Source organism: Phascolarctos cinereus, unplaced genomic scaffold (assembly GCF_003287225.1).
Source record: "Phascolarctos cinereus isolate Bilbo 61053 unplaced genomic scaffold, phaCin_HiC Scaffold_1;HRSCAF=81, whole genome shotgun sequence".
Classification (NCBI taxonomy): domain Eukaryota; kingdom Metazoa; phylum Chordata; class Mammalia; order Diprotodontia; family Phascolarctidae; genus Phascolarctos; species Phascolarctos cinereus.
The window spans coordinates 4,658,078-4,683,475 of record NW_027555514.1 but is presented as its reverse complement, the minus strand read 5'-3'; the positions used below and the strand labels follow the sequence as shown (position 1 = coordinate 4,683,475).

At 46.7% G+C, this 25,398-nt stretch overlaps 1 protein-coding gene across 4 annotated transcripts in view; it reads right to left on the bottom strand.

Annotated features, from left to right (window-relative positions):
* The window catches only part of PHF14 (PHD finger protein 14), a 174,904-nt gene that overhangs the window by 24,326 nt on the left and 125,180 nt on the right, over positions 1-25,398 (bottom strand). For 2 of the 4 annotated variants that reach the window (XM_021000089.2, XM_078150631.1), the window contains 2 exons: positions 20,564-20,681; positions 20,003-20,213 (listed from right to left, as the gene is read on the bottom strand). The exons of 1 other annotated variant lie outside the window; for it this stretch is intronic. In XM_021000089.2, the coding sequence (XP_020855748.1) occupies positions 20,076-20,213; positions 20,564-20,681 (256 nt within the window). In that variant the 3' untranslated portion in view covers positions 20,003-20,075. Of the gene's footprint in view, positions 1-20,002; positions 20,214-20,563; positions 20,682-25,398 lie in introns of those variants that run through there. One more of the 4 variants, XM_021000090.2, reaches the window with a different exon arrangement.

Sequence of the window (25,398 nt, the reverse complement as noted above, 5' to 3'; positions counted from 1 at the left end):
CCTTTTTGGAGTGTCTATTAAAAACAATTTTAAAATGCTTTAATATTTATTTTTATTTTCAACATTCACTTCCACAAGATTTTGAATTTTAAATTTTCTCCCCATCCTCCTCTTCCCCCTCCCCAAGACAGCATGCAATCTGATAAAGGCTATACATGTACAATCATATTAAACATATTTCCACATTAGCCATGTTGTAAAGAAGAATTAGAACCAAAGAGAAAAACCATGAGAAAGAAGAAAAAGAAAAAAAGAGAGCAAATAATATGCTTCGATCTGCATTCAGACTCCACAGTTCTTTCTCTGGATGTGGATGGCATTTTCCATCTCGAGTCTTTTGGAATTGTCTTAGATCCTTGCATTGCTGAGAAGAGCTAAGTCTATCAAAGGTGGTCATCACACAATGTTACTGTTGCTGTGTACAATGTTCTCCTGGTTCTGCTCACTTCATTCAGCATCAGTTCATGCAAAGTCTTCCCAGGTTTTTCTGAAGTCTGCCTACTTATAATTTCTTATGGAACAATACTTTTCCATTACATTCATATACCACAACTTGTTCAGCCATTTCCCAACTGATGAGCATCCCTTCAATTTACAATTCTTGGCCACCACAAAAAGAGCTGTTATAAACACTTTTGTACATGTGGGTCTTTTTCCTTTTTCTTTGATCTCTTTGGAATACAGACTTAGTAGTGATATTGCTGGGTCCAAAGGGTATGTACAATTTTGTAGCCCTTTGGGCATAGTTCCAAATTGCTCTCCAGAATGGCTGGATCAATTCACAATTCCACCAACAATGCATTAGTGTTCCAATTTTCCCACATCTTCTAAAACACTTATCATTTTCCTATTTTGTCATGTTAGCCAATCTGATAGTGTGATGTGGTACCTCAGTTGTTTTAATTTGCATTTCTCTAATCAATAGCAATTTGAAGCATTTTTTTCATGACTATAGATAGCTTTAATTTCTTCATCTGAAAACTGCCTGTCCATATCCTCTGCTCATTTATCAACTGGGAAAGGGCTTACATTCTTATAAATTTGACTCCGTTCTCCATGTATTTTGGAAATGAGGCCTTTACCAGAGACAATGGCTGCAAAAACTGTTTCCCAACTCTGCTTCCCTTCTAATCTTGGTTGCACTGGCTTTTTTTGTGCAATAACTTTTCAATTTAATGTAACCAAAATTATCCATTTTGTATTTCATAATGTTCTGTCTCTTGTTTGGTCATAAATTCTTCCTTTCTCCATAGATCTGACAGGTATGCTATTCCTTGCTCTCTGAATCTGTTTATAGTATCACCCTTTATGTCTAAATTGTGTACCCATTTTGACCTTCTCTTGGTATATGGTGCCAGATGTTGGTCTATGCCTAGTTTCTGCCATACTATTAAAAACAATTTTAAGGGCAGATTTACACTTCTGTCAAAGAATCAATGTGTTCGAGCTGCCCTGAACTTAGTGGCAGATCAGCAGGTTTGCCCGTTTCCACAGCACCTGCCAAGCACGTCAAACAAATCATGAGAGATATCCTCATGGAGGAGTCTCCTTAGCCCCGAGGAGATGGATGGGAGGCATCAAACGTTCTAAAAGGCTTTCCACTGCCGTATCTCTACTCACTGAAACTTATATGGCTTATATGATCCTCTCCCATCAAATGAGGTATTCTAACAATGGGAAATTCCTGCCTCCGGCTCACCTTCTCCCCAGGCATGTTCCATGGCCAAGAAGTGGGGCAAGTCAAGGTCTATGCCTGCTCTCCTCTTTTCTTAGTTCTACTTTGTACTACTTGGAAAAGTTATTCCCGTATATATATATATAGTTGTTCAGTTGTGTCTGACTCTTTGTGACCCCATTTGGGGCTCTCTTAGCAAAGATACTGGAGTGGGTTGCTGTTTCCTTCTCCAGTTCATTTTACTGAAGCAAACAGGGTTAAGTGACTTGCCCAGGGTCACACAGGTAGTAAGTGTCTGAGGCCAAATTTCAACTCAGGTTTTCCTGACTCCAGGCCTGGCATTCTATTCACTGTACCACCTAGCTGGGATGAAACTCCAGCTCTAAAAGACACTTCTGCATTAGAATAAGAAACTATGGTCCTTATTTCCAGTATATAAAACTCCTAAAGTAAGTGAAAGAAATCTTTTAACTATATTCACAAAATGTGTCCCAACCTTCACATTCTGGATTGTGCCCCAGCAACTCAGTGGTGACCAAGTTCCTAGTGACCAAGTTCCCTTCCTTGCATCTCTTGGGAACATACCGCCTCCCCCTAGAGAATGAAGGGTCCTTGAGGGCCTTGTCTCAGCATCCCCAGAGCGAAGGGCAGTGCTACTACCCAGTGGGCATTTCATCAGTACTTGTTCATGGACTGTCCTGATAAGAAACAACAAGCAATTTCTCAGAATGGAGGGACTTTGTAAAACTATGTGAGAACAAGGTGCTTTCTGCTACTAAGGAACTCCTAAAAGCCCCAAGCTGAGGAGCAGATGGGAAGACCGCCCCAGGAGAGGGTGAGGGGCAGCACCCCACATTAACCAGGAAAAGCAGCAAAGCTTTTAAACCTGTGCTTCAGAGGGATGGGAGGGGGGCTCAGATGCAGAAGGAGGAAGAGAGGGGCTGCTGGATGGGCAGGTGGCCCAGGTGGAGAAGCAGGAAGAAGAGGAGCTTTGGAGCTTTCAGCAACCTCACCACCAAAGCCATAGAACAGGATGGAAAAATCACAATGGCCAATAGCCAAAGGACAATGGGAATGCATGTGGCGTGCTTACGCAGGCCACTGCAAGCTTCTGCCCCCAGAGCTGGAGAGCAAAGAGCCAAGCTTGGTATCCCACTTATCACAAACACCACCTGCCCGGGTGGGAAAGTCTCTGGCCTTGACTTCTTTGTTTGTGAAATGGTGATACTAATTGCCTGCTGTACTACCTACCTCCTAGGCAAGCTGGGGTTGAATAAAGTATAATGTGATATGTAAAGTACATTACGATAGAGACAGAAATATCAAAAATGTACATTTAACAGAAAACACACTGAAACCCAAACCCAAGCAGGATGACCTTCTACAAGGATGTTAACACTGGAAACATAAAGATAAAATTGGACAATAATACAAGAATTATCTAGGCATGAGTAAATTTTTAAAAAAAAAATAAGATGGCTAGAATTTAACTCTATTCAAAACCATGGGATTCAGAATATAGCTGACAAGGAATTAAAAAAAGAAAAAGTAGCCAAAGCTGAACAAAGCAGTAAGCATGTAAAGAAATGGAAGATATAAATAACTGGAATGAGAAAAACTACCCCTCGAGCCCCTCCAATTAACATCAGACGCTCCTGTTGTTCCTGTAGCAGCCCGACTTTCCTGGTAGAAGTGATTCATAACAAATAGGAAGTAAGAATTATTGGCACACAATGTGTCCCATGGCTTCTGACTGGCTTCTAAGCTTGTGCCTGCTGCACTCCAATACCAACTTGTTAGTGGGGAGAGTCACCTGGCCATATAAAGACCAGGTTTTGTAGCAGATCCCTAAACTCTCCCACCTGGGCTATGTTGAAGAGAAATTTGTCCTAAAGATCTTAACTGATCAATTCCATGAAATGCCTTCTGCAGGCAGAAAGGACAAAAGGAGGGAGTCTGCCTTAAGAAAAAGCTATCACTATTCCCTTCTGCACATTCACTTTTCTAGTTCACTCATTCTGGCCACTCCCGATGGGCCAGGGCTACACAAACTTCTCAAGAGAAAGATGAGTCCAGACAAATTAATCTTGGGAGCTGATGTGGGCAGCACAAGTGTGTCTAACTCAATGACCCCAGTAGATAGGCTGGGACATTTACAGAAAAGAGCTTACTATTTATTTTTACATAAAGGGAGTTTAAAACTACAAATAAAAGGTTAACATGTAAAACTTCTCATTTGCTATAAAATGAAGGCTCCTCCCCCCCCCACCCCTTTCTATTTACAGCCCGGGCTCTGATGAAAATACCTGAAATGGGATTTAGTCTTTGGAGCAACAGTGCTCATCCAGGGATTTTGACAAAACTTTCTTTTCCCCCATTACTCAGGATTCTTTTATTTCACAGCATGTTAAAAATATTTGCCTGTAGGTTGGTACACAGGTGTGGAGGTTGGCATGACCACTTCTCCCCTCCCTTATTTTTCACCTGCATTAGTGATCCAGTGTATGGCATACCAGTAGAGCCGGGAGGACTCTTCCTCATTCCTAGGGCTATTGCTCATCCGTAAACTCAGCATAGCGGCTCTAATGCACTAGGACATGAGTGGCCAGGGCATCTCTCAAATTCCCAGAGCAACATTTATAGGATTAATGTGCTCCCTGAGAGAAGCTGGTAGGCAGTGTCATGGGTCACACCTCCTTGTGAGGATGAGTGCTGGCATGGGGCTTCCGTCCCTCAGTGCACAGCATGCTGGAAAGCTGGACAGAATTCTATGACTTGAAGGACTCAGGTCTCAAATGTAGAGGAAGAAATAATCCCCCCAAGCAAAAAACCAAAAATACCAACATTGACTTTTGGTTCCCAGACAAAGGAGAAGATCTGATTCCTAACAAAAAGTCTTTGTAACTGCCTTGCCTTCTGGGCCCCAGCCCCACACAGGTGCTGTGAGCACCTGAAGATGATACCTGGGCCCCACCTCAAAGAGCAGCTTTTGACACACCTGGACTGGGACAAGGGAAATGAGCTAACATGAACACCTCCACAAGTTGCTCTGACCCGGGAAGTTCCCCAGGGAACCCAGAATGCAGAGTCCATGAAGGTTCTTTACATGAGCAACAGCTTATCCTATTCTCTTCTGTCACTCATTTCTCCTCCCTTTCCTTTCCACGCCAAGCCCAAAGGCATGAGGCCACCCCTTTGTCCTGGTCCGGCTGGACATTACCTAAGCTCTACATTCATTTTAAACATCTTTGAATGAAAGAGCTGTCCCGATCACCCTGATCAATTTGGTGCGGCCTCATTTAGGAGGAGGAGAGGCTGTCTTCACTGGACTTTCCTGAGCTGATCTCCTGTAGCAGCAGGCCACAGAAGCTCACCTGGCCTGGCCTGCCCTGGCCTGGCCTAGTGCATCCAGTGCCAATCTGCTCTGGGATGGAAAAGTGGCAGAACATGGAAGGCCGTGCTCGTTTCTATGGAGATGTCTTTTTAGAGAAAAACCACTTTTAACATGGAGGGTGTAAGGTGGTACATGGGCAAGCCCATCTCTGCCTTACCAGGAAAGCAGCTTCAACCTCGAAGTCAATAACAATGCTTAGGAAGGGTGGTGCAGGCACGAGACCACTTTTCCATCAAAATTAGTAAGTAAAAACAGTACTCTTCCACTAGTGGATGATAAATACAATTCAGTTTGCTGGGAATGGCAGCCACTTTCTTCTGGCACAACACAAATGAGGCGAGCTGAAATATTCCCAATAAATAAAGCTCTGGTCCCACTTGGCAGCACTGTCTCTGCTGTCCACTCGAGGCCAGTTAAGGCTGCCTAACAGGGAAGGCACTTAGACCTGTCATCTAGGGTGGAGGCTGAATACAAGGAGAACAAAATCATTGAAAATAAGGTCTTTGTTGCTGGTGCGGAAATTTTCTCAGAAAGCAGAGCTATAATATTGACACCAAAGATGGAAAAGCCAGTAATGTTACCATGGTTTTCTTTTTCTATGGCATAAATACAACTATTTTTAAAAAATACCTCGGTTCTTTAAAAAAAGAAAAAAAAATCCATGGACACAAAAGCCAGAAATACCAATATTGCAACAAATAACTAGCTAATTCTGAAGGCTGCCCAGGGACTGGACTACAATCGTGAACTTGGCTCTCTCACTATCTAAGCTAATTCTTAAGCTGTTTTATTCACCTACAAAAAGCCAAGCTGGCAAATAAGGGCATTTGCTAACATCACCCAGAACAAGTACCCTCTCTGGTGACCTGGCCACTTTCTTCTTTGTGCATTAGAAATGGCTGAGCTGGCCCCTCCTTTACTTGGGCCCCACGGTTCTCTCTTTAGTGAGATGGACTGGTATGGAGCAAGGCTGCTACAGGCTAATGGGGAGGCAGTATGAATTCCAAGCAGTATATTTCTTCTCTTCTGCCCCCCACCCCCCTGAAAAAATGATCACACCAAATAAATACAGTTTATTTCTGCCTCTAGGCATCTCCTGTTAAATTCAAAAGGCTTAGGGAGAATACAGCAGCCCCAGCCAATTTCCCCTCAAATCTGCCCCTCCCAATCTTTAAGACAATTGGCCAGGTTTCCAAGACTGAACACGTTAATGGTTTCAAGTCTTCCCTCCCCCTCCCAACCAATGGTCAATTCCAGCTCGTTCCTCCCACTTCCAGCCAAGGGTCCTCCCAGCAGAGCCATGGAGGAGCTCAGGGCTAAGCCCTAACTTAACCGAAGCAGGCCCCTGCATTTGTGGGTCCTCCCTTTCCTACTCTAGGTTCTGCTGCTCACCCCCGCAAGACTCTGGGCAGCTTGGTCAAGTGCTTCAGGCTTTCACGTCCTCTATGGGGTGACAGGATTGGACAAGGCCCTCGCCTAGCCGCGGGAGGATCCTCCCAACCCAGGCCAGCGGTTAGCTCCTGCACAGACACCACATCTATGAAGCTGCAGGGTCTGCAGTGGCATCTAGGCCTACTCAGACATATAAGGAATGCTCTTGCCAAGTGACTGGGAGTCATCTTCTGACCATGCCTCACCTGAAACACACACAAGCAGGCACTCAAACATTGACTGCTGCTTCTCTGGGCCTCAGAACAGATTTTCCTCCTAGAATGACTTCATAAACATAAGGGTTTGGCTAAGGGCTCACCTCCAAAAACCTCTCTGCTGTCTCATGAACTGTCACAGTGCTCGTATCAGCCCTGGTTCTGTGTCCTGGGCACTGGGGCCAGACAAGAGGGGTAAGTGCCAGGGGCTAGCAATCGTGACATTTAGGAGAAAATGAAGCCAGTGGCTGTTATAGACCACCTCTTGGGGGCTTTGGTGGAGGTGCCATATTGTCTGCTCCACTCCCTTCATGCCCCCAGCAGCCAGCCAGGCTCCCCTAATCCCCAGCCCAGCCCCAGGAGCCAAGCACTCTGACACAAAACCAGGAACCATTTCCTCCAGGTCTGTGGGCAGACTCAGTTCTAATGCACATCACATCACTGGATGCCAGGCTCTAAATTCTACCTGCATTTTATCTGCAGGTAGATGCAGGTAAAATGCATTATCTGCATTTTAAAATAAACAGTTTATACTTAGAGAGGGCTTATAGTTCAAAGTGCTTTCCTCCTAGCAACACCCCAAATGCCCCTATTTTACAGAGGAGGACTCTGGCCTCAGACAAGGCCACAGGACCACCAAGGGCAGCATCTCCCCCCCGCCCTTAGGCTTGGCCAGCGCCAGCAGGCAGTGCACAGGCCTCCGGGGGCAGGCAAGGCTTCAGCCTGCCCATAGCCAGAGGCCGCATGCCCAGAGACAGACTGTACTGCGCAGCTTTGCACTTTCTTCAGGCTGGGTGACTTCCGCAAAGGCCCTTCACGCTCTCCAAGAGAATGAATGCTTGCTGAAGCTGAGAAAAAAAATTTCTCTGAACAACCATCTGGTCTCCTCATAGTTACTGTGCAATATTGACAACAGAAATGCTGAATCAACTTGGGATTGCAAATACCCTATTCTGAGTGAAGAAGTGATTTAAAACTTGCTGAATGAATATTTTCTTTTGTCCTGTCTTTCAGAGATTTTATTTATTCATTTTGTACATTTGGTCCTACTAGGGAGAAAAAAATATTTCGGATGTGCTGTGCGTGCTGCATCAACAAAGCGCCTTGGGAGCACCGAAGATGAACGAACCAACAAACATGACCTCCACCCAGGAAAAAAAGAAGAAAAAAGGCCTTGCATGACTTAACTGGCACTCAGCAAAACAGAAGTTTGAACCATCAAAGAGGCAGGCCCTCCTGAACACATCTGTCTGTGTGTCCACATGCACACACACACACACACACACACACACACACATACATAACTGAAGGCTGCTGACTGAACTCACCACCAGTGGGATGCCCAAAGGCCTCACATCATCCACGTGGTTTGGAAGACAAAGAGACAAGGAGGGCAATGACCCCAGAGTGATGCAAGCAAAGGGCCAGATGCACGGCCCAGGCCACCAAGAGGGTGAGTTCAGGAGGGCAATGGGGAGAAGAATGAGAATGGGAATGTCTACTGCAAGAATTCTTAACCTGGAGTCTGTGAATTTGCTTTTCGTTCAGAATCTAAATAACTGTACTTCAATACAACTGGTTTTCTTGTAATCCAACATATTTTATTTTTGCATTTAAAAACCAGACTACCCAGTGATCCATGACTCACAAAAGTTTAAGCTTGGGAATGGCGTTTGGGAGCCGGGCAGCACGAGCAGAAAGTGAAGGAGCTCGGCCTGCACTGGCAGCCACTGAAGGGTCCTTTACAGGTGTCAAGAGGTGCACAGCCATGCATTTGGAAAGGTTCATCCAGAAACAATAGAGCCAGAATGAGCAGGAAGAGCTCAGGGGATGGGATCCAGAGGAAGGGTCAGGGTGGCAGACACCCCATGAAGAATCTATAGAGTTTGGTGACTGGCTGGATGAAGGGGAGGTTAAGGATGGATGACTCCAGGATTTTATGCTTCGGTCCCTGATTTTCAGGTCAGAGGCACATTTTAGCAGGAGGTAGAGAAATGTAATATTGAGCAGAATTCTCTTTTTTCCTTCAGTTTTCTGGATTATAATAATGCTCAAAGGTATCTTGGAAAATGAAGATGGCTGGCTTCCCTCGTTTAGAATTCAGGAGATGAGAACACCTCTGATTTGTAAATTAGAAATGCGAAGCAAGGCAATCAGAGAAGCACTGGGGAGGGGAATGCCTCCGAAGATGCTGGCCTTCAGCTGCTTCCTGGGAACACTCAGGAGGGCTCAGGTTTGGAAGCTTGCCAAGAGACCCTGGCTTCAGGTTTCCAGCCTAGGATTTTAAATGCTCTTTCTTATACCTAAACCAGGAGTTCTTAACCTTTGGTCAGCGTGGTGAAGCCCGCGGACCTCTTCTCAGAATAATTTTTTAAATGCATAAAACACATGAGATATTGAAATACGATCATCAAAATATCAAACAATCCAAAGCAAATTCACAAACCCAGGGTGTAGATCCTTGCTTAAGTCCCTCCTCCTGCTCACGAGTCCTGATTTTTGGTCTTCAAGACGGCAGAGCATTCGGCCACATTCTCTCTAATGAACCACCAGCCCTTCTCTCACTCCTCGTCACTTCTATTCTTTGAGCTAAATAATCCTCCCCTAATAGGTCCTATTTTTCACCCTTTAATTACTGTCATTTCTCTCATAAAGGGTTTTAGGAATCATTAAAAAACACTTTAAAAATAAACCCCAAAGCCTCTGCCTAGAAGTCTCATGTGCTGAGCAATGGTATTTTCCCCCCATAACTCACGATTAGGCATTGGAAGGACGCTGGAAATGATGGGTCCAAATAAGCTTGTTTCTAGGAAGCTAAAAAGGAGGAAGATTCTGGAGCCGAGAGCCCCCAAGGCCCACTCAGTGCCACATTCGAAATGCAGCTGTTTGGGTTGAAACAGCTTCAGCAACATTCATTTGTTCCCATGGCTTCATTTTAGTCTTTGGCTGAACTTGCAGTATGTAAAAGGTCAAAAGCAGGGTGGGGATGGGGTACTATTTGAAGGAAATGCTTTAGCCACTCCTAACTTAATAATACTGAAGACCCTGATCTTGGAATTCATTGCCTGAATTTTCCGAAAGTACCTGGACTAGGCAGGCCATGAGCTCCTGGAGGCCAAATGCCCTGAGCCAATGATGGAAACCGAGTCAAGAAACCTGGGTTTGAATGCTGACACTTACTGGCTGTGTGGTCCTGGACATATCTCAATGTCTACAAAATGGAGCTAACAAGCTGCGGCACTCCATAGGCTCTTGTGGAGAAAGGGCATTCATCGCCAACCCCCAGGAGAATGGGTCTCAGTGGTGGCGGCGGCAGTGGCAGAAGTAGTGCCGATGATGGCAGGACTCAGTGTTTCACCCAAACAGTGAGTTCTGGTCCTAGTTGTTAAGGATTCCCTTTGAGAGGTATTGAGTCAGGCCCTGATCAACTAGATACCGACGGGAGGGCTCTACTATACTATAGTGACAGGCCAAGTATCCTGAAAGTAACCGAGAACCTCCCAAAATGTGTCCCACCTGATGACCACCCTCCTGCCTCGAGATTCACCTAGACAAAAGAGAAACTAGGAGACTGGAAAGGAGAGAGACTACAGAAACGGTCTGGGTCAAGAACTCAACGCTAACCTTCCTGGCTCCGAGGCTGGATGAGAGAACTGGGAGCCTCTTCACTGACAGCAAAGGAGCAGCATCTTTGAGAGTACCTGAAGGGCAGTCATATGAAGAGGGAGCGATCTGCTTGACTCGAGTCCAGAGGACAGAACTTGGAACAGTGGGTTGGGGAAAAAGCTAACTTCGGGCCTGATGTGAGCAAAACCATCCTAATACTGAGGAACACCAGCAAGCCCAATGGCTGCCTTGGGAAGCTCTGGGCTCTCTGCTTTTGTATCCCAAGTCCTTAGCACGTCGTAAGCAGTTAATAACTGTTTTTCTCGTCCTTACCAAGACCATCTTCATTTCATGCTTGCCGTGTGCACATTCACACTCTTCCTTTGCCATCCATCCATTATTCATTCATTGGCACCAGTCACTCAGGTCTGAAGCGTCCAGAGAGGTCGACTCTTTGATCTCTCTGCACATCCAATTTGTCACTAAATCCTATGGCTTTTCCCTCTTCTGTCTCCCCATTTATCTCTTCCTTTGCAATGTCACTGCAGCTACTCAGAAGAGCCTTCCCAGCTCTGATATACCCTTCCAAGCAGCCGCTCTCTCTCCTCCGTTCTTGGCTAGGCTACAGGGACGTACCTCAAGGCAGCTCTGGTCACAGATACAGACGATCCAAAAATACACATTTAGAAATCATGGCATAAGCCAGGAGAGTTAGCCCGAATCAGACGGAAACACAACTGGGAAATATTTAACAAAATACATAAAAATGCAATAAAACGATAACATTAATGGTCTTCTGAGTCAATAAGCAGCACAGGGATCAGTTTTTATTTGAATTTGACACTTGTATGAACCACCTTCTAGTGGAAGCCAATGCAATGAGCATCATTGCAATATGTCTAGCCAGGTCCAGTCTGGGTCACTGTTTGGGCCTCAACAGCCCTTCATGACTGCCCACACCCCACACCTTTCCACTCCATTCAGTCCTCCTCTTTGATCCAGTGACCCTCCGGCTGTTCCACAAACACTACCCCTCTGCTCCTGGCTCCAAGCATTCCCTCTGGCTGTCCCCACACCTGGCACACGCTCCACCCTCCTCTTCTGTGCCTCCAGGCCGCTCCGGCGTCCTTTGAATTGCAATTCCATATATCCTGCCTATATCTTGTTTGCACCAAGCTGTCTGCATGTCGTCATCCACATCAGACGGCGAGCTCGAGGGCAGAGACTGCAGTTAGCACAGCACCTGGCACACAGTAGGCACTTATTTGTTTACTTTTTTCTGCTTAGAATGCCAGTGGCTTAGAGTCTACTTCCATGTGTCTTTTAACCAGAAAAATTTCTATTTTCTACAAGGCCAAATTGAAGCGACCTACTTTGTTCCTGTTATTAGTTATGATTTTTTGTTTACAAAGAGACCTGATGGTAGACTTAGTGTGGCCTAGAATGCCCCTGCCCCAAAGGAGCCACAATAACATTGAGAGAAGATGCTGAGCCTCAGGACAGAGCTCCTGCCTAAGACCCTGTTCGTGTTCGGGACTCGTGTCCACAGCCTGGTTTTCTCCATAGGGACCATCAGCACATCCCAGCCCTAAGGACCCTGGCCAAGTGCTGCCAGGCTCTTGATTCCACCTGCTGGTGTGATGTGGGTACAATCCAAACACTGGAGAGCCTTCAGGGTCAGACGGGCCTCATGGGTGCCAACTTAGGAGCTCCACTCTAGATCCGGAAATCTTGCAAATACTTCATGCTCAAAATGCATACATACATGGGGTAGGAGGTGGGGAACAGGGGGAGGCATTGGCTCTATTAAGAAAATTCCCCAGGAGAAAGCTAGACATTTCTGTGGTTAAAATGAAAAAAACCTCACACCAAATGGCAGAGGGACAGCAGGGGAACATTCCACAGATCCTAGAGATTGTCTGGCATCTCATGTGTAGGACCTCATTCTCATTCCAGGATGGTTCAAGTTAAGGCTCTTACGTCACAAGATTTAAAGCAAAGGCTACATATGCTGATAGATAAGGGGGTTTACTTGAGTTGGCTTGTCACTGAACCCAAACCAAGTAGAACCCATGGTTTGATGTGAGTTACAAAAACTCCAAACAGCCATGATTTCACTAGGGTAGACTCCCTCCACAACAGAAGTAGGATCCTTCTGTGCCTCTGAAGTGCTGAGTCTCAAAACCCGGTTAATGAACCCCCTTACACTAGTAAGGATGCTCCAGCACTTGGTCTCTGCTGAAGACCACTGCAAGCTCACTGAGGGCCTGAAAGAATTTGTTCAAGAAGCCAGGGTCCCTCTCTACCATCGGGTGATGATATGAAGGTGATATGAAGGACTTTGCTGTAGGCAGTCCAATAACAACTGCTCACATTTACAAAGTGCAGGATCGAGGTCTTAAAATGCCTTCTTCACAACAATCCTACGTGTTAAAAAGTTGATTTTCAAATATTACTTAAGACTCTTAATTTTTACTAGACATAAAGGGAGATTTTCCAGAAAATTATTGAATTCATGTGACTTCAGGTGATGGGAGGACATCCCTAAAGATCTCAATTGTTTCACACTTTAAAGACTCACTGCATAAAAGGCACTGATGCTGCTTGAACTTTTCAAAGTGACTATAAAAAAACTTAACCTCTATAAGCATACACCAAAGGGCTTCAAACCGCTGAAGCAAATAATCATCTGTAACCATTATCAAAAGGTACATTTAGCAGAAAACCCAACTTAATTCCCATTAGAACATAACAGTGCAACATCAACCTTTAAGAAACCTTCAGAGAAAACATTAAGAATTCCTGCAACCTGGGTGACCAGACTTTAGATTACAATGTGTTAATACGGTGCAAAAGAAGTCAAGAGCGGCATACTAAAGCCAGCAGCACCAAGGGTCCAGATCCCCAAGTAGGACTTGGCTGAAGCTGGGACTGAAGATGGACTCATCAACGTGGAAGTCAAGATCTCTCAAAGTTTATTAACTTAGGGGCAGCTAGGTGGCGCAGTGGACAGAGTACTGGCTCTGGAGTCAGGAGGACATGAGTTCAAATCCAGCCTCAGACACATAGCACTTACTAGCTGTAGGACCCTGGGCAAGTCACTTAAACCCAACTGCCTGACAAAAACAACAACAACAACAACAAAAAAAAGCCAAAGTTCATTAACTCCCCAGTAGCCTAAGAATGAATGGGGAGAGTAGCCCTAAGTATTTTGTTCTCTGGGCAGATCACAGTGGACTTAATTAATTTTGAGTCCACTTGTAAACATTTTGTTATACTGCCTAGACCAAAGCAGGCCTGAACTGTCTTGCCCAAGAGAGAGCCACTGTGGCCGACTCTGTTCTGAAATACTGAATTTCAAACTTTACCACCAGTGTCAAACCGGAAAAGGCAGAACAGGTGTCAGCTCAGATACACTGCTTAACAGTCAATAAAACGACATGCCCTGATCCCTCTCCCATTGCCCTTATGCAGGTTCAATAGACCACCTTTTGCTAGGGCTGCATAAATAATTCATACCAAAAAGTGGCAGTTCCTTTAATATGGTGACTTCCTCAAGAGAATCATAAAACTTTAGGGCCGAAAGGGGCCTTCAGAAATCATCTGGCCTATCCACCTCACCCCAACACTTTCAGTGTAGAAGCTACCTTAATCTGTTTGATGCTTGACCAGTGAATTCTTTCTCCACATCCTTTTTGGCAGCAGAGCAGTGAACAGAACACATTTTCTACCAGCACACTTCTTGCTCCGTCTCTCTCTTTCCACTCACACAGTCATCCTCCTCAGCCCCATACAGGACCTCAGTTACCACTAGCCTGCACTAATGCAATGGTCTCTCTTCCTCAGGCCTTCCCTTTCCAATCCTCCTTCCACCCAACTGCCAAAGTGAGTTTCCTAAAGGACACTATTGACCCCGTCACCTCTCAATTCAATAAATTCCCACCTCTACCTATTCCCGCTAACATCAAACACAAACTCGTCTGGCAGTGAAAGAGGCCACAACCTGGTCCTACCCAACTGTCCCTATTTCTCCCCTTCCAGAATCCACCTGGCCTCCTTGGAGATCCTCCTCATATACACATAGTACAGCATGCCCTCAAATGGGGGGTCTCCAGGCCTTCCTGCCTGAAATGTACTCAACCCTCAATCTCCCTGCATAGCACCTGGTGTCTTCCAAGTCTCTGTACAAGAGCTATCTTCTACCCGAGGCCCGTCCTGACAGCTGCTGGCACCAGGGTCCTCCCCGGCCTTGTGCCCATCTTGAATATGGCTATGTATACGTGGTTGCCCCTACAGAACAGAAGCTCCTTGAGGGCAGGGACGGTTTGATTTTTGCCTTTGCATCCTCAGGCCTACCACAGTGCCAGGAAAACAGTACACACTTAAGAAACGCTTGTTAATTGCTATTTTAATAAGAACTTTGTTGATGCTGTTTGTAAAAAGAAAGCCTTCAGGTCAGAACCAGATCTGAGATTTCCTCTCCTGAGCTAGCAGTAACTTACTGGGGAATGATTCCCCGTCCAGATGACTCAGTTCCACAGCTTTTTGTCTGCCGAGCCTTTGAAGCCCCCAGAACACTTGTCACCTTAGCAGAATTCTCCACCCCCAAGGCCTCCTCGACTTTTGGCTGGCTGGTTCTTCCCAGAGGCCCTGGCCCAAGATGCTCCTGTCCTTTTCTGGCCTGTACTGCTGACTCATCTGCCACGATCCAGTGCTGGTACCTTCGCTCTGCTTCCCTCTCCCTTTCTCTGTCTTGCACCCTACCCTTCCTTCTACAAACATGTGCAGGTCTTCTATTATACTAAAAAACAAACCAGCCCCCAAATCTGCTCCCAATCCAGGTATTTCCCCAGTCCTCTTCTCCCCACTGATTCCACTTTTTACACTCAGGCCCCAGGATGGGGCTTCTGTCCCCAGCCCTACAGGCAAAGCAACAACTGATCAAGGGGAAAGGTTCAGGGCCAGACCTCTCTATCCCAAAGGAAGCCTCCAGCAGTGAATGTAGTGAGTGCGGAAAAGAAATAAATCGATGGAAGGTACTTCCTGGCAACTCTGCCATGAGGTGGGGAACTCAGTTCCCTACACAGGAGAGTTCTCCAACTATGATCCCGGGTCTGCAGCGATAAGAGCAGCCAACAGTGTGAAGTTTTACAAAGCGCTTTCTTTATATACATAAGCAAGAACCTAACATCAAATAAAATGCCCACGGCCAAATGAGCATTTAAATCATACATGTAAAACCTATTTTATGAGCAAGTTAAATGCTTTACATTTTAAAAGACATTTGAAAGATAATTCGTCTTTATTTCATATTTTTAATAAATCTTAGTAATGAATAAAACGCAGACATTCAATTTCCAACATTACCTAGCTCAATTAAACTTGCTTGTTTAATGTATTGCAGCAAGTTACACCTTTGAGAAACTGCCCTGCCCTCTTCTAAGAGAGAGGCAGAAACTTATCAAACGCTTTGCGACACAAATGATGAATGTCCCCCCCTTTCCCCTCACTTCCTCCCAGCTGGTGTGCCAGGCATTGTGGGGGTGGGGGAGGGGTCCAGGACATTTTCTGTAGGGGACTTCAATGAGCAGTCTACGCACATGCATTCACAATTTATCACCACTACAGGAGCACAGCAGAAAGATCAAATAAGAGTGACTGAATCAGGCCTCCAGGCCAAGGCAGCTCATCTCAGAGCAGGAAGATAATGACCTGTCACGTACACTCCACAGCTCTTCACAAAACAGATCTCAAACCAAGACGAAAGACTGGGGCGGGGGGGGGGGGGGGGGGGAGCCTAGCCCAGGCACACCAGAACCTGCATGACGGATGTTGAAGCCCTCACCCTCGCCTGCTGGAAAAACCAAACCAAACCAAACTGGAAATGGGAAGGAGGCAACTCTGAAGCAAACACACACACGTGTTCCCTTGAACAAAACAAGTTCCTGTTTTCCTTTCCAAGATAGGGAGATATAGTTGGACCATGCATGGCATACACTCACGCTGGAAAACTTTATCAGCTAAGAAATAAACACGACAGGAAAGCAATGAAAAAAAGTCACGCTTTCCTTTCGTATCTTCTGAATAAACCGAGAATCTGAATTTTAAACGTCCCTGTGGAGCGACATCCACACATGGGGTGGATTCCTTTGGATTTCAGCTGAAGCTTAAGCAAAAGCTAATGACCTAAAATTCTACCGAGGAAGTAAAGGCAAAAGGGGAGGTTCTGAGAATGAAATCTGAAATCAGAAACAGAAACCAATCCAAGGGCAGAGAAAGGAGGCTTCAGGGAGTGGCTGGAACGCAGGGAACCCGCCAGACTCCCCAGACCCATAAACAAGGTCTGTCCAGAAGAAATAGGGGGTGAGGAGACTGGGGACACGTCACCAGGTCCTGTTCCAGTAAAGGGTTGGGCAAACTGTAAGTCAGAAGCAAAGGCAAGGTCCAGGGAGCACGGAGACCACAAGCACTGATCCCATTCAGACAGAGGGTCAAGTCTGATGAGGAAGGTAGGACTCTAGCATTCCAGGAGGTCTGGGATCTCACTGAACTGCAAGCTCCCTTCAGGGTCGCTGGGTGCAGCCCACCCATAACTCCCCATGCTCTATTCTGACCCCCACTGGCCATCCCTCAACCTCCACAGATGACCAGGGAATCTTCCCTTCCTTCATACCTAGTCTGGATGTCTGTGGCTGCCCTGCTTCTCCCAAGGTCCCTGGGGGTCATCCATTGCCACCCCCACTGTGGAAGAATCCTCTAGGGCTCCATGCAAATGGGTGTCTGCTGTGTGGATGGCCAGGCCAAGGCTGTCTGAGTGGTGACAGACTCGATGCAACCAGCACAGCATAAGCCACAAACTTTCCACCGGCAGTTCTGGAGGACCGCTGGCAGTAGCGAAAAGAAAGACATTTGGCAAACGCCTGTTGGACTGGGCGTGATGTTCACGGGTGAGAGCTTTCTCTCAGGTTGACTAAGGGCTTATCAGAGAAGCATCCCTCGGGCCTGGGGAGGCTCCTTTTCCAGGGAGGACGGAGATGGCACCAGCACAAAGCGCTTCCAAGTTGCCTTCGGTATCGCGGGATCTGCCACAAAGGCTGAAGGTCTGCGACAGGAGAATTCTCATTCGACCTTAGCGGTGAGCACCCTGTTACACACAAGGGACAGGCAGGACTGGCAAGAAGATGCTGCCCTTGTGCCCTACAGCCAACGCCCCCCCAGTCAATTCTTTGACAGACAAGATGAGACGGGGACAAGCTGCACAGCCAAAGAAGAGGCTGCTCAGAGTCTGGGCGTCCTGGGGCACCCCGAGAAAATGCAGCCATCTGTAAAGGCCAGTGTATGTACATCCCCAGGGCTGGCATGTGGCCTGGAGGCACCTGACATTTCACTGGCTTGGAAGAGGTAGAGGCTGCTTGAAGGGTGATCCTGAGGGAGAAGACGGGGCCAAAGGGGCAAGCTCCAGGAGATACGGGGCACACCTACAGCCTCCAAGGCTCAAATTCCCCAGGTTTTTTGAAAAAGAAGGATAATAATGACAGCAGCATTTACCGAAGGCTCGTTTACAAATATGTTCTCACTGGATCCACTGTTATCCCTATAACTGAGGCAGCTGGCACTTCAGTGACTTGCTAGCATCACCCAGCTAGGAAGTGTCTGAGGCGGGATTTGAACTCAGGTCTTCCTGACTCCATGCCCAGTACTCTGTCTCCTGGGCCCCCGGTAACACCTGCCTGGCAGGACTGCTTGAGGGATCCAAGAAGCTAATATCATTCCCTCCATGTCAGCTGCGCAGTGGCTTGCTCAAGCTGGCCCAGTTAATGAAACGACAGCGACCCCCAATCCACATCCTTTTCCCTCCCACTGTCCACTGTCTTCTTACACATGGAATCTGGAGCCGTAGAAGAAAAGGACACCATATTTTCAAAAAATAAATCTATTGTGAAGTCTTGCCGACCAACTCACCAACTCCCCAGCTTTGCCAGACCCTCCCTCCCCAATCCACTGGCCCACTTCTTTCTAGTCGGCCATCTCCCCGACACTTCTTACTAAACTGGGGAAATCTCATCCCCTCAAAGAAACTCTTGATGAGTAAAAATTTCTACTGTAAGAAAAAAAGGAAGTTTTATTAAATTTCCTTCAGGCAGAATACCTGATTTCTTTCAGGGTAGACTGAATCTCTTCAGTATTTAATTTGCCTAAGTTAAAAAAAAAAAAAGGTAACTAGCGTTTCCCTAGCACTTTAAATTCTGCAAAACCTTTCCCCCCATATTCCCTCATTCACACGTCACAAGCCTGTGAAACTAATGCTCCCTCACTGAGGTGAAATGGCTTGACTGTGGTCCTCCTGCCTCCAAGCCCCACATGACTTCTATCAGCTATCCCATGCTGCTGGTTCCCTTCCCTAAAACGCCCATGCCAATTCTTTAAACAGTGACAGCGTCTTGTCTCTTTATAAGATCAGCAAGAAAGCCGTTAGGGATCTTGTGCACTATGCCCCTTAAAATCTTTTATTACCAAACACCTCAGAGCTTCCTGCGGACAAAATCAATTTTATTGTTTTCTGGTCAGCACCACTACCATGAAATGACCATCTCAGCAACAAAGCACAATAAGAGAACAACTGAATTTCAAAAGACTGAGTTTTATATTTTTAAATTATAATTTATACATTTTTCCATGGGAAAAAAAAGATGCAAGAGTCTTTTTTAGAGAAAGTGAAAATGTGATGACATTCACCCAACCTGGACTTTTGGTGTGGAAGAAAGACCAAAATCTTGTCCTCACTGATTCACTTTCACCCTGAGAGAAGAAAAAAGCCCAAACACTCCTTCCTACTGCACAGCCACTCTGCTTCAAGAAGCCTCCTTTGGCAGAAGGCAAAGGAGGCTTTTTATGGTTTTTTTTCCCAAGTGAATACAATCCGCTCTTGGCTATAAAAGCACATGGCCAATACTGTCTTTCATCCCCTTGAAGAACACAAATGTGAAATGAGTTCTGAACGGCTGCTTCTCAACATTTCCTTATGCCTGTGGTCAGTGCCAGAAAGGTCCTGGTGGGCCAGGGGAGGGAGGTTCCGGGCTGGTTATAAAGTGAAGTAGCGGCTGCCAACCACCAGGAGGCGCCCCGAGCCCGCACACAGCATCCCTTCAGTCCCAGCCCAACATCGCAGAAGGAGCGAGCTCCCCCACATCCCTGCTGAAGCATTCACTGAGCAGTAACGCTGAAGATGACCGCGGCCGAACCCCACTCAGGAGCAGGCTGCTGCTCTTCAAGCCCAGACGCCTGCCCCTGCGTGCCCACGCCTCCTCCTTACAAAAGCCTGTGGCAGAGGCCTCACACTGACTGACTGTGGAGGAGACCAGTCACACACGACCCACTCGGAGTCCCCCAAGAAGGGCCACCACAGAGAGGGCCGGGCCCAGCGTCGGCTGCACGCCCAACACCTGCCCCGTCCTTCCTCTCTGCTTGGGGAAGGGGGATCTGAGGCCCCCATGGGGAGTCTGGAGGGCACGGAACCTCCCGCACGGGATCACATGTTCTTTCTTTAGAGTGGCACACAGTGAAGCTTAGGAAGGACTCAGGACACCGGCTTGTACGGGTAAATACAAAGAGGGTTTTAGAGTGCTCCACTCCAAAAGCAGCGATTTCCACCAACGTAGGATGGTTACAACTAGAAACACGTCAGCTCAGTACAAGTTTATTTGTGCTGGAATTAGTTACAGTGACAGGGCAGAAAAAAACAGGGAAGGCTTTGCTAAGCAGGGCCATTAAGAGACTGGCACGCCAAGGCCACAGTGCCAGCGTGCTCAGAAGAACTGTCAGGAGAAGCAGGAGCGTGACCTTTGTGCTCCTTTCTGGACATTCTGGGTGGTGCATCCTCACACTGGAACATCTGGGAGAGGAAGGACCGACCATGAGCAGCACGCACACACGTGGCAGGGGATGTGAGTGATCTCCTCTGGCCCAGGACACACATACGCATGCGCGTGCGCGCGCACACACACACACACACACACACACACACACACACACACACATACACACACACACACACACAAATGCACACAGCCAGCCATTCCCTCACAAACACACACAAGAGAACCCAGGCCTATCTGGCAGCCCTCTTTCAGGGCCCATCTGTCCCAAAGGGGCACATGCACTACGTGTGCCAAGAGCCAAGGGCAGGAGCGAGCGGGCCAAGCTGTCCACCAGCAGGGCTGGCCGGCGGCCTTTCTCACTTACTTTGGAAGACGTGGAATCACACTCCTGGCATATCCATCCATAGCCTGTTTGCTTAGGAGACTTTTTCAGGGGGGGGTCCAAACAGCCCAAATGGTAGCAGAGTCTGCATCCATCACACCTGCGGGGGAAACAGGGAGACTGTATTTCTGCATCAAGTGAAGCAGTGTGTGAGGCGGCCGGCAGGCAGGCGGCCGGGCCGCCTCGACCCCTGAAGTCCTCCTTCCTCCGCTCACGGCAGGGGGGCCAAAACAACACAGACAATGCAGAGACCCTCAACCTCAAGCAGACACGTCAAGCAAAACAAAGTGTGACAGCCACAATAAATACCAACAAACTCAAATCGTTTCGGAAGCTGCGATAACAGAAAGGTTGGCGCTCAGCGGAGGGCCACATGCATGGCGGCCACGTCAGCCACAACACTTTTGGTTACAAAGGACAAAGTTAGGTGTCTGTCTCCCCATAAGTGAATGAGGACAGTGAAAAGCCTCCAGGAGGCAAGAAGAGGCCTTTTCTATTGCTCAGGACATTGGAGCAGACTGAATGTGGCCCCTCCAGGAGCTACAGAAGTCTGGGCCCAATCTCTCCCATGCGGACCCAAAACCAGAGCTTTACAACTCACATTTCCTCTGCTCCCAAGGCAAACTTGACAGGATCTGTTTGGCAGTGCCCTTAATTTCTCTTTTGTTCTAACACAGACAACACAGTAATACTAAGTAATACCATTTGCCAGTGTCTCATTTTAAAAAGAAATAAATCCTAGAAAACTTTAATATAAAAGGTGAAAATGTGGTGATTACTGACTTATAAAGACCTTGCCTGGCTGCTGCTGTATGCGATTTTAAAAGTTCCAGTCCCCCTCTATAAAACTATTCTAAGGTTATTAACATTTCTTTTGATAGTGTTTACCACCTACAGTTCACAAAATTTAAACTATCTATTTCATCTCTCTGCCACTGACAACCTTGGTCTACTAGCAAATAACTGCCTTGCTATGCTTTCAGAAAATAATTTTATATCAGATGCAGTAACAGGGGAAAAGTGTTGCATTGAAGAATGGAAATCCATCCATCTTATGGAGAAGGGTTACATTCCTTACTTTATTTGCATACACCCGGGGTTCTTTTTCATTAAAGGAAGAATTTCTCAGAATCTATTCTCTCAGAGTCTATTTATTGGGGTTTCTTGACTGTTTAAATTTAAGCTTTGTAAACTAAAAAAACTAGAAGAAAAAAAAACACCACCATCAAACATCTTAAAATATTAAGGATTGGGGGGGGGAATCATAATTACTATCTGACAGTGAACTGAGTTACCTTTTTCAGCAAAGGCCACTGTTTACTGTTGTAAAGAATACTTAGAGGAAAACTCTTAATTATGGAGACATTTGGAAATGAAGGAAAGATTTCCAACTTTCAATCCCTCAACTTCCACATTAAAATGGTGCCCTGATGAATAAGCCTGTCACCTCAAAATAGGTTCGCAGGATCTGAACTAGTCAGAAGTGTGGGGAACACTCCAGGCCTCGAGGCCAGGGACCCGGATGAAAGCTGACCACTCTGTAGACACTAACCCCACCCTGAGGCTACAGCATGCTTTTCTCCAGCACCCAGAAAATCAGACAACCTATCACTGTAAACATTCGGTTTCTAAAGCTTCCTACCATAAAACAGTGAGAGACTCCAGAATAACAGCTACTCACTTCCAGGCCAGGGTTAATATAAATGTGATCTTTACACCTTTTTAATTTATAAAACTAAAAAAAAATCATTAGGCAACCCCCACAAATAAGAAAGATCTGGAAGAAGAGTAAACCAGAGGCTGCTGCCCGGGGTGAAGGGGGCCCTGACAGAATGGGTTCTGAAAGCTCTGGTCATTCTATCAAAGGCAGCATGAGCCAATGCACAGAAGCTGGCGTTGGAGGTGGAGGACCTACTCTGATGCCCGGCCTGGCTCCTTACTTGGTGTGTGATCTGGGGCCAACCCCATTCCCTGGGTCTCAACTCCTCACTTATAAAAGCTAGGCTAGAGTCGTCCCAGAAGCTCAGATTCATAAGCAGCTCCTCTGTCAAGGGCTAACATTTTCCTTTATAGACTCAAATCTGTCACCTAGACACTTCAAGAATGAATGTTTCTGAATAGCTCAACTTTCCAGACAGCTCTTTTAGAGACTCCGCTATTTCAGCACCAAATGTCTAGAAATATTATTTCAGACAGAAATGCTTCAAGAACATGCTCCTGCCTTCTTGGGGTATTCTGATTATCTCCTTGATCCTTTTTCAATGACCCAGGGTTCTCACTAAAGACCCCATAACTGAACTGGGCCTACTTTTGACTCTACCCACTGATCTTGCTTCTGCCCCCAGGGCCAAAAAGAACTGCTCTTACAAGGTGGGACGCTCAGGGGTCTGCTACTTCTTGGGACCTGGAATGTCCCTAGATGCCAGCATTCTGAGAGCTGGTTTTCCCTGTTTTCTGGTCTCCTCCTCCTGGAAGACAGGCCTGGGCCGACCCCAGCTAGGTGAGAGGAGCAGGCATGCCTTGTGCCCAGTACCGGCATGGGAATAAAGGACTGCGCCCCGGGACACTGAATCTCTGATACTTACTGGGTGTCTCTGAGCCTCTGCTTTCTGATCTGCCAGACAGGGTCAAGGAAGCCCACAGGCCCTGACTCACAGTGTTTTGTGCGGCTCTTTCAGAGAGAGCCCCTTCTGCGGACACATTTGTCATTGTCAGTGACATGGCCATTCATTTGAAACTGCAGCACATTTAACTGAATGACACCCAAGACCCCAGCCACTGCACCCTGGAGACGAGGGAAGGGCAACAGCACCTGGCCACAGCCTGTGCCTTTGGGTACCTGCTGCTTTGCTTCCTTACCAGGAAGTCAAACAAGGGCACGTAAGGTGACCAAGGTCCTTTCAGCCCTAGGGGGCATGAGCGCTGGACTGCTGGTGAGCCCTGACATCCTGACCGCTGAGAAGCTTTCAGGGGCAGATTATTCTAGTGCAGCTGGGGATGCTCAATTGGTAGGACTTTATATTGAGGCAGACTGCTGACTCCTACCATCTCAGAGGCCTTACAAACAATGCCCCCTGAGAAGCAGCTAACACGTGAGCATCCCACTTGGGGGAGGAGGACTGCACAGGCCACACACCATTTAGGGTTAGGAAGTTTGTTCTCACATCAAGTCTGATTCTGCCTCTTTGCTGCTCCCCCCCACCCCCAACCGTGTGGCCAATCCCTCCTTCACATGGCAGCTCTTCAAGTGTTGCAAAGGGAATTAGGAGATCCCTTCCTAAACCTTTTCTTCTCCAGGATAAACAACCTCAGTTCCTCCAGATGATCCTCTTATGTAAAGACTTCTGGTTCAGGGAGAAAAATAACATTTGATATGTCAGAGATGGTGAGCGGGGACTGGAGAAGACTTAAAACATTCTCATATCTCCATTCCCTCTTCTAGCTAATAAACTGGTTAGCTAGAGGTTTGGAGTTAAAGGGAAAAAAGTGGGAGGGATTAAAGGATTCACCAAACCTACAAAGACTACAGTTTTCCCCAAGAGAGGGGTTGCCTTTACATCCTTGGCCATTTAAAATCCAGGTGAAACCAATTTTAATATAAACACAACCAGTCATGTAATACAGATGACAATGACGGCTGGTGTGTATAGGGCACTTTGAGGCTGGCAATGTGCATCTACGACATTAGCTAAAACAACAGTCACGGAAACTCTCAGAGGCAGGTACGCCAGGTGGGAAATTGGGACTGACGGAAGTTGTGACTTGCACCAGCAGGCATGAAGTAGCAGAGACAGCTCCCAAATTCATGTCTCTGCTAAGTTAAGGGTTTTCCCCATGATCCCTACTGCCTCTTCCTGGAATACAGACAGAGAGCTAGAAAGAGGGATGGATAGATGGATGGATGGATAGGAAGGATAGATAAATGATAGATTAATGGATGGATATAGATAGAAAGATGATTATAGATGGATGGATAAAAGATGACAAATGAAAAGATGGATGAGACACAGACGGATGAATGATAGACATGCAGATATAGCTAGATGTACATATATCTGTATAGAGATAAATATTTCTATACATAGTTATCTTTTAACCTATAGACAATATGAAAGCTCTGGGGTAATCGATAGGTGTCAATGGCCAATAAATTCAAGAGGAGAATGCAGTGGGACATGTTGGTCCCTAAAGCAGAGGCAGTCTTTAAGCTTTCTTCCAAGAAATGCAGTCTCTAGAAAACAGAAGGTGATTCTGGACTGACTCTGGCTGTAGTGAGACCACTTCTGGAGCACCGTACCCAACTCAGGGCACCCCAATTTACAGGGGAGGCTATCCAGGAGAGCACCTGAGGACCACCTGGAGGAACAAGGCTACTGAGACTGAGGAGAAGAGCCCGGGGATCTAGGACAGCAGGCTTCACGTAGCTGAAGGACTAACATGGTTTGGATCTACTTGGCCCCAGAGACAGAACCAGAAGCAGTGGGCAGGAGTTCCACAGAGGAAGACTGGAGGCTTCCACTAGGGAAAAACGTCCTTCCCATCAGAGCTGTCAAGAGAGTGGAATGGATTACCTCAAAGAATGGCAGGTCTTCCCTCACTCGATGTCTTTCAGCAAAGGTTGGGCCTGCTGGTTGGGAACACTGCCGAGGAGATTCGTGTTCACGTATCAGCTGCTCGAGGACGCCTCTAAGGTGCCTTCTAATGTTGGAATTATGGGCTTCTCAGACCGTGTTTGAAACTCTATTTACACGTGGAAGGGTTAGGGCAGCCTATTCTGGGAAACTGGGTAACAAACATGGAAGAACCACTGCTCTGTA